General features: G+C 42.9%; 1 protein-coding gene across 1 annotated transcript; it reads left to right on the top strand.

Moving 5' to 3' along the window:
* The first annotated feature begins 289 nt into the window (after nucleotides 1–289).
* Nucleotides 290–3,141, top strand: LOC146977528 (uncharacterized). The gene is made up of 3 exons (XM_085794326.1): nucleotides 290–758; nucleotides 1,518–1,683; nucleotides 2,034–3,141. The coding sequence occupies exons 1-3, from the start codon at nucleotides 290–292 to the stop codon at nucleotides 2,938–2,940; spliced, it is 1,542 nt and encodes a 513-aa protein (XP_085650452.1). The 3' UTR covers nucleotides 2,941–3,141.
* Nucleotides 3,142–10,406: the final 7,265 nt, after the last annotated feature.

The following is a 10,406-nucleotide window of genomic DNA, read 5'->3' as shown; positions in this document are numbered from 1 at the left end:
CAACCAGCAAAGGGGCGGCCGTCAGCAGAGGGGAGGCTTTCAAAACAGAGGAGGCAGGGGTAGACATGATCCCCAACCCACCACAGGGGGAGCTACTGGGCAGTTCCCCCAGCTATTCGAAGAGTGACACACCCCACAGAGAAGTCCTGAGCAACACTTAACGGCAGAACCAGTGTTGCCAGTGGCGGTCAACCACGACACGCTGCCATTTTTAGTGGATACAGGTGCTACTGTCTCCACTATACAGACTGTACAAAAGAACTTGCTCTCATCTGAAGTCATCACAGTCATGGGTTTCTCTGGGGTTCCTACTACTCTGCCATATACCAAGCCTCTCACCACGCAGCTGGGGAACCAGACTGTGCTGCACCCCTCCGTGGTCTCTCCCAATGTCCCTTCAAACCTACTGGGCCGAGATTTGTTGACCAGACTGGGAGCTAACATTCTATGCTCCCCTGATGGTCTAACTGTCTCGTTCCCTGATGGTACCCAGATGAACTGCAACAGCACCAACACTGCTCTGTCTGGACAATATCTCATGTCTCCAGTAGTGGACATGGCGGCAGACATCTACTGGGGCTTACTACATAGTGAAACACGAGAGCATGGTGGGATCCTGTCGGCCTACCTACAATGGAAGCCCTGGATAGCCCAGCTACACCCCTACGTGGCCCCCCCTGATCCTCCGCATGTTACATTGTTTTATGATAGACAAAACACAGAGTGGTATGAAGAACAGTTCAGCAGTCAGATAGAGGGTACTGATTGGAGTATAGCCACAGACAGCATCTATGTTGCTCCCATAGGTGTAGTAGCCAGTGTTAACCTACTACCTGCACAGTTACAATGGTACATGATGGAGGATGAGGCAGCACCACATGTCTCCCTCGCTCTCCATCCTGACCACCAAGCTAAAGAATTAGGTTCTATTGTAAAAACTGCAAAACAACAGACGGATTGGAAACAGCTGACGCCACAAATAATGTATTCCTCTACTGCTAAAACATATAAAATACAGGTTTCTTGCACAGATCAGGCACTCATGGAACATGTTCAGATCTCCCGCCATCACGGCCGCGAAAAGACAGATCACCCAGATTCCGCCGCCATGTTGGACTCTCTCCCAAACTCTCTGTGGGCCACTGGTCCCACTGATGTGGGTTTGGTAGACTGCCCACCTGTCACATTTTCTTTGAACACCACGGATCCCATCTGGCTTCCTCAATATCCGCATAAATTACAGGCCGAACTCGGTATTGCAGACACCATTGAGGGGTTGTACAAAAAGGGGGTGTTGATTGACTCACATTCTCAATGGAACACACCCATCTTACCTACGGAAAAGAAAGGTACCGGCAAATATCGGATGGTTCACGACCTGCGTTCCATTAATAGTGCATTACGTACCGCTACGACACATGTCCCAAACCCCTACGTTGCTCTCACCAATCTTGACCCCCGGCACCAGTGGTTCACCTGCATTGACCTGGCTAATGCCTTTTTCTGTCTTCCTCTAGCTGAAGATTGCAGAGACATCTTCTCATTCACCTATCGCGGTAGACAGCTGACGTACTCGCGTATGCCCCACTACTCCAGCACTTTCTACCTTGATGTTTCTGGAACACCACACTGTGTTAACGGGGTGTTGTTCCAGAAAAAAGGGGGAGAGAGGAAAGTATTAATGTACATAATATGATGATGATCTGTCCAGAGAAAGACATTGACACAGACACAAATGAACATGCTGAAATCGAACATATAAAAACTGAGCAAAGAAAAGCCTCACCACAAGAGAAATCTATGTGGAAAAGTAGGGGTTGCACAGAAAAAGAAGGTTTGTGGCGAGGTCCTGATGGAAGGATCATTTTACCGCCAGGAATCAGAGAAATAGCACTAAAAGAAGCACATGGGGTGGGGCATGTCGGAGCAGCACAGATGGTGAGAAATTTGGAAAATTGGTGGCATCCTTTTATGAAGCAAATGTGTAAATATCATGTAAATACTTGTCCTGAATGTATGATGTACAACGCCAGACCAACGGTCAGACCCCACCCTGGATGTTACCCTCTGGAAACAAAAGCAGGGAGAGAAATTATCATAGATTACACAGATATGGTAAACTCGGTTCAAGGTTGTAGATATATGTTAGTATGTGTTGATGCATATACAGGTTGGCCAGAGGTTCTTCCCACAAGGAGGGAAGACAGTAAGACGGTGATAAAGTTCCTCATTAATCAGTACATTCCAAGACATGGTTTTCCGGAACGAATTAGGTCTGACAATGGCACACACTTTAAAAACCATGATCTACAGAAGGTGGAGGAGGTACTGGGACTCAAACACAAATTTGGGTCTGTATATCATCCCCAGTCTCAGGGAAAGGTTGAAAGGATGAATCAGACCCTTAAAAGTAAAATAGCTAAAATCTGTGCCCAGACCAAGATGAACTGGCTGGATGCACTCCCACTGGCACTTATGTCGGTACGTAGCTCAGTGAATCAGAGTACAAGGTTCACCCCATTCGAGTTATCTACTGGAAGAATGTTTCCAGGGCTACAAACAAAGCTCGTGGGGTTAACTTTGAATGATCAGTCTCTAACCCCAAAACAGTACTTTCATGCTCTGCAGACTCTTGTTTCAGAATACGCAAAGCAGGTTGGTGAAAACACTGGAGGAGAAACAACAACAACTCCCGACTCCGAGTGGGTACTGCTGAAAGTGACCAAGAGAAAGTGGACAGAGCCACGCTGGACAGGTCCGTTCCAGGTAAAGGAGCGCACCTCACACGCCGTTCGGCTGAACGGCAAAGGAGACACGTGGTTCCACTGGAGCCAATGTGCAACAGCTGAAGCCCCCGCCAGAACCCTGGGGGAAATCCAAGAAACGCTGCGCGAGCAGAACAAAGGAGCAAAGTCCACCGATCAACAAGGGGCAGAATAATCCCCTGGTGGCAAAAGGGTGAGGTAGTCTAACCAATACCCCTAGGGAGGAAGTGAAATAGCGTTCCTCTCCAACAAGTGGTGTGCCAAACCACCAACCAGGATCGTCGAGGCGCCCAGGAGAACATGCCGCTCACCTTCTTCATCATCTGTTGGTTTGTGGTAATGTTGGTTTTTGCTTGGGGTCTCCACCACCTGTACACCACAGGAACAACTACATTATAATACTTATAGCATTACATCTTGATGGGTACATTTTATCTTCTTGTCATATTTTACCTTACTATTTTTTAAAAGTTCTAGGCATATTGCTAAAGAGTTGTGTGATACACTTTATTGTGTTGAACAGCAGGTTTGAAGCTGTCTCTGGGGTAAACCCACCAGAGATCTTGTAGAGATTCTCAGATCACAGAAAGTATTAAAAGCTTGCCACAATGTTACTGTATGGGAAATATAAACCTCTGTTGAGACTCAGTATTTTCTCATTAGCCACAGTTACGCTGATATTTGCCTTATGCGAATGGTCTACATCACTGCACTCCACTCAAAAAGGGGGACACGGGGCGGAGTTTAGCTCAGTTGGTAGAGCACCCGCCCCATGTGTTGAGGCTATAGTCCTCGCTGCAGGCGGCCCCGGTTCGAGTCCCGCGTCGGACGGCCCTATCCTGCATGTCATTCCCCCCATCTCTGCCTCCCATTTCCTGTCACACTCTCAACTGTCCTATCAAATAAAGGCATGAAAAGCCAAAAAATATACTTTAAAAAAAAAAAAATTTCGTTCATGATAATTATGTTGGTGCTAGCCACCCTCACAGATAGCATGTGCAGCTCTACCAAGGGGTCTGTGATATATCTGAATGGAATAATAAAGTGAATGAGTGTTGATTTTTTGCTTGCAGCTCAGTTTCACAGAGTGCCTTATATGTGGTGTTGGTTTTGAGGTTGTTTGAGATGTTTTTCTATTCGTTTGTGTGATCTCTGTTCAGAGATCAAAAGGGGGATTGTGAATAATAATAGCTATGTTACAAAATGACATGTGCATAACAGAATGTATCAGAAAGAGCAGAACTGAGAGTCACCATGACCTTAAGATAGCTACACACAGAATTTCACTACACATAGATCATGTGACCATAGGCCTGCACATCAGCACACGTCAGAGCTCGAATAGACCAATCACAGTAGTACAGGCCTTGCACGCTGGGAGGGACCAAACCCACAGTGTGTCAGACTGAACAGAAACATACACAGATCAGATCATGCTCAGCTCTTCCTGGTAACACTGTCTTTGTTACTGTATGATCTCCGCTCTCTGCAGACTGCGATTAAATACTTCTTTGATTCAACCTTCGCCTCCTCCACTTTGTGTCTTGCCTCCCGACCCGGGGGAGATCCACACGAGTGGATCTCAACAAAACGCAACAGTGTAGTCCGAAGTAAACAGCAAAGCAACAATCTTATCATCATCACACTGTACCTGCTGCTATCTGGAGATATACACCAGTGCCCAGGCCCGAACACCGGAGATACTACCCTCCACAAAGACGAGAAACGCGGTATTCCTGTCTCTCAGGTACGTGGTTATCACAGTGAATGCACAGTGATTGAATGCACATACCATCCTAATCTGCTGCCTCACGTCTGTTGTCCGGGGACCGAGGACGGGCTGGTGGAGGTGCGCCGGCTGGGAGGTGGATCTGTCGGAGCGGGGGAGCGGAGGCCGAGGGCGCTTGGGGCTGCTGGCGAGGGCGACGGAGATGCTGGAGACTGGGATCGACTATCTGTGGGCGCGCATGGCGGAGGGGAAGCCGCGGTAGCCATGGGAAAAGCGTTCGTTCTGCCGCAACACGTCTCCAACCCGACTGACTTCCGCAACCCAGATGACCCGGAGGTCGGGTGCCGCGTTCAAAGTCACTGTGACAGTAGGAAAAGTCACGCGCGCAAAACCGGCATTAATCCTGCTATGAAAAAACACCGCAAACTAAATTTCTTCAAAACTGTTAACCAATCCTTGGTGATCTGGGATCAGCAACGTAAACCCAAAGGTGTTTTTGGAGGACATATTAACATTCGCAGCCTCACTCCTAAAGCTGATCAAGTCCGCCATCTCCTTGAAAACTCTTAACCTAGACTTCTTATGCCTGTCAGAGACTTGGTTACACAGCAACTCTCCATCAGCTGCTCTGCAGGTGCCAGGTTATAAAATCTTTAGACAAGATCGATCTAATGGTAGAGGGGGTGGGGTCATGATCTATATCAGAGATCATTTTAAATGTCAACAAATATGTTGGCCTTTTAATCATGACTTGGAATGTCTTGGACTGAAAGTAATGTTGTCTCCTGAAATGTCCTTCATGCTTATTGTAATATATCGTCCACCTTCTGCTAATAATGATTTTTTCACTACATTCAAAAAACTGCTCCAAGCATGTGATTTTAAAAAAGAATTAATACTACTTGGGGATCTTAATTGTAACTGGCTTGACAAGACAAATAGAAAAGCCCTTAAACAGATAATGGATGGTCTAGATTTCATGCAACTCATAGAAGGACCAACTAGAATAACTACGTCCTCCCAGACACAGATAGATTTAATATTCAGCAACAAGCCTGAGAGAGTTGTTAAAACTTTTAATTTCATCACTGGTCTATCTGATCATAATTTAATACTAATGTCCAGGAAACTTACAAATAAGCGTTTCCTTCGTCCTTGTAAACCTATGGAACAACCCAGAATCCCGAAGAGAGAATTTGTACATTTCTAAAGAGCAGTGCAACAGACTAATTGGGCGGATATTCTAAATGGGAACAGTGTGGAAGATGACTATAGATTGTTTGCAACCAAATTAGGCAACTTAGTCAATGAGTTCACTCGAAAAATCAGAAACAAGGGAAAAAATAAGAACAATACACTTCCCTGGCTAAATAATGATATATTTAATTTGATGAAAGAAAGAGACCTCTCACTGAAAAGAGCTCTGAAAACAAAATCAACCACTGATAGGCACAGGTTCACTTCGCTACGCAACAAAGTTACAAAAGCGATAAGAAATGCCAAAGCCAACTTTTTTATAACAATTATTAATGAGGCAAAAGGTAATACCAAACTGATTTGGGAACAAATAAAAAATCTAATGGGAATTAACCACAAGGCTAAGAAACAATCAGAGTTGAAAATAAATGATAAGCTAACACAAAATCCAGCACAAATTGCCTCAGCTTTTAATAATTATTTCATTGACTCTGTGGCTGAGATCGCGCAAACTTTTCCCTCAGTAACAGAAACTATCGTTAAAACTGATAACAGTAAGGCCTCCTTTTGTATTCAACCCATCTCTGAACTAAAAACTAAGGCGATAATTAACTCTCTTAAAACTTCAACGGCCAAAGATATATACAGGATGGATTCAGCAATGCTCAAATCTTTAAAAGACCATCTAGCCTGTCCTATCTCACAAATTGTAAATTTATCAATATTGCAGGGAGTATTTCCAAACACCTGGAAGACTGCAATTGTCTCTCCTATCTTTAAATCAGGTGACCCTCAGAACATCAGCAATTATCGCCCAATTAGCATCCTACCTGTAGCATCCAAGGTTGCTGAAAAGTGGATATCTGAGCAGCTTGTCTCCTTCTTGAACAACAGTCAATTTAATCTTCATCCTATGCAGTTCGGTTTTAGGGCAAACTACTCCACTGAAACAGCCAACTGCCTTTTCATAGACAAGGTCCGAGCTATGGTTGACAAAGGAGGTGTTGTTGGGGCAGTGTTTTTAGACCTGCGCAAAGCCTTCGACACAGTCAACCATAAGGTGCTCCTGGGCAAACTGTCTTCCTTCAATTTTTCCCCATTAGCACTTAGGTGGTTTGAATCTTACCTGACTGGTAGATGTCAACATGTTGTTGTTAACAACCAACTCTCTCCAGCTCTTGAGTTGTACACTGGAGTACCACAAGGGTCAATCCTCGGTCCACTACTGTTTTCTTTATATATTAATGACCTGCCATCAGTCTGTCCTGATGTGGAAACCTTGTTATATGCGGACGACACTGTAATGTATGTGCATGCTAAAACAAAGCAGTTGGCAGCTGCTAAACTTACGTCAGCGTTAGAGCAGATCTCGAAGTGGTTAAACTGCTCCTGCCTCCAACTTAATCTAAATAAAACAGTGGGAATGTTCTTTACTAAAAGGCAGTGCAACATTGTGCCGAACATAACTATATCGGGTCATAATATTGATATTGTGTCAGAGGTCAAATATCTGGGAATCACTATTGATTCCAATTTAACATTCAAAACACATATAAAAAAAGTGAGTCAAAGAATTAGGTTTAGTTTAGCAAATTTTAAATATATTTGAAATACCATGACCTTTAATGCTGCCAAATTATATGTGAATGCCATGATCATGTCGCACATAACATACTGCCTCACAAGCTGGGGACAAACCAACAGCTCAACACTGAAGCCTTTGGAAACGCTGTACAAGCAAACCCTTAAAGTTTTGGACCAGAAACCGAACAGCTCACATCATTGCACCATCTTACACAAACATAAGCTTCTGAGCTGGGAGGATATCATAAAATATAGGAACATCTGTCTGGTCTTTAAAATCTTGCATGGTTTAGCTCCTCCACCATTGAACTCATTCATAAACCAACGCAGTAACACTAGTCAGATCACTAGAAGCGCCACTCGTGGTGACTTAACAGTCCCATTCAGGAAAAGTACATTTGGCCAGCTATCATTTTCTGTTAAAGCATTACAAAATTGGAACTCACTTCCCACCCATATTAAAGAAATACATACATACTGTACTTTTACATCCAAACTTAAAACATGGCTCACTCATAATTACACCTGTACCCACTAAGATATTGTGCTATTTGCGTCATGATCATGCTGCCTGTCTGTGTTTTATCTGTCTATGTGATGTCTGCATGCACCCCTGTCTGTCTGCATCCCAGAATGTGTAGTACAGTATGTGCTGATGTAGCCTATTGTGTGTGATTACTGGTATATTGCATGTGCTGCTCTTGTATGTTTCTATGTGCTGTCTTTGCATGATTGTACTGATGCCTACCTGCTCTATCCTTTCCCTATTGATTCTTTTTAATCATTGTGTTGTAATATATTGTTGTTGTTGTTGTTGTTTTTTTAGGATGCCCATTGTCATCTGGCCGGGGACTACAGCAGGATATTAGCCATGCTGGCTAAAGCTGCCCTTTTTACTGTATTTAATGCAGTTGATTAATTGGGACTGTCCACGTACAATAAAACAATAAAGTAAAGTAATTGTGCAAAATAAACTAAAACTAGTAGAAGAAGAGGAGAGTGGACCAATACAAATGTGAGTTTAAGCTAAATGTTGTATTCCAGCATATACAGGGGGGTAGTGAACATTACATACTTGTATACACAGCATCAGTCTTCTCCAAGATGCAACAAAATACTCACTCCCCCATTTTTTCTCCCCATCTTGCGAAGAAGGTGGATTTTCTCAGGATTCTCGAGTCATGTACCCTGCCTGAATCAATATGAGAATGCCAATGCCAATTTTATTTGTAAACCACAATTCATTACAAGTAAACTGTGTTGTAGATTAAAAAACAAAGTATCGCACAGCATTAAAATCCAGAAAAACATCCACACAATCACACACACACAATCACACACACACACACACACACACACACACACACACACACACACACACACATATATATATATATAATACACAATTACCTGGTGCACCTACAAAGATGTCCCGGAACCTCCCTCTTCCATCCACAATCCCCTGGAGGACTACTGAATAGTATCCCTTCCTGTTGAGGTAGTCCGCTCCTCTGACAGGTGGACGCTGCAATTTTATGTGGCATCCATCTATGGCACCTGCAATGCACAATGCACAGTTTCTTACAGGGATATACATTTTTGTCTAGTGGTATTTAGTGATAGACAGACTACTTACTTATCACAGAACTAGTGCAAAAGGTAGGATCATCGTTTAATACTGTGCATATTAATGCTCTTAAGTATGTAGATGTTAGATTTCTTTTATTTATTTGGTTGGGACAGTGTGAGTTGAAGATCCTGGTAAAAGTTATGATTTTGATGCGTATTTGCAGAGGATGTTGTTTATAATTTTATGTAAAGCTCTTTTAGACAAACTATTTGTAAAAATGGGCTATACAAATAAAATTGTCTTGCCTTGCCCCATCCTCTTCAGGTGCTGCTATGTTGGCCCTATAGTGTGTGTGAATACATTGGTAATGAGTGAATATATGATATGTTTCTAGTTGTGTTACCCTGTACAATGCTATGTCTGCCCTGTGTACCTCTATTTTTTTTCACTTTGGTCTGCACCTTGCAGTTGTAAAAACTTAAAAATTTTCCTTTCCCATATTGATGAGTAAAAGCTATCGTAACATACAGTACCTATGATGCCGTCATTGTGGTATGGCTATTGGATTAAAATGCCAACTGAACAGATGCATACCTTCTGCTTGAGGGGAATATCAAGACCTCCATCATTCCCATTCAGACCTTGCTGACTCAGGACCTCAATGAGGTAGTCGAACTGGGAGTGGCTGACCCGGAGGTGGCGGTAAAATGTCCGTTCATCCATATGGAACAGAAGCTCCCATTCTATCCCTGTCTTCAAAATTGTTGTTGTTTGTGGCAGCACAAATTGAGCAATTGCATTTCTGAAAAGAAAGATAGTCTTCATAATGTGATCCATCTTTTAGGAGCTGCCATTTATTTATATTATTATTATTATTGTTATTATATAGGCTAATTGTTGGTCTTCACTGTTGGCTATTGAACTGTATGGAGGCTATTGCTTTTTGATGCTCATGGGATAAAAGACTCATAACAGTAGACCAACAGTCAGATGAGTTAAAAAGAAAACCAATAATAACAACACAAAATAAGATTTGCAACATTTTGAGATGATGATCTACAAGAGTTCATATCATACAACTGTACTTGTAGCTATCCTGTAATCAACATTAGATTCAGATCCTTGATACAATCTTTAACATAAACGGTAACCCTGGTAACATAACGTTAACTGCTCTAGCGTTAGTGTTTTCAGTGCATTAATCAATACAAAATAACACTTCAGAAAAATTAAATTAAATTAAAAAAAATTAAAATAACGTAAGTTCAATGTGTAACAGCTTCTGCTACCTTATTCGTCGCTTCTCCTCCTCCGTTTCGCTCAAATGAGCAATCAGCGAGCACCGTTGCCGGTTGAAATTAAAAAGCAGCATACGTTCCGCCATGTTTGTTTACGTCTTGCTTCCGGGTTCCCAGCTGTAACTCGTAACTTGCCTGGAACGCTACAAAGTCGTAACTGGTGACTTGAAGTCGTAATTTACGAGTTCAAAAGCCTGCCTGGAACGCACCATAAGGTTAGTAAACACTTAGTGAGCCCCAGCAGGACCTGATGCATTCTGACA

Source organism: Trachurus japonicus, chromosome 12 (assembly GCF_045865225.1).
Source record: "Trachurus japonicus isolate A0001 chromosome 12, Traja_1.0".
In the NCBI taxonomy this organism is placed as follows: Eukaryota; Metazoa; Chordata; class Actinopteri; order Carangiformes; family Carangidae; genus Trachurus; species Trachurus japonicus.
This window is presented reverse-complemented; position numbering and strand designations above follow the sequence as displayed.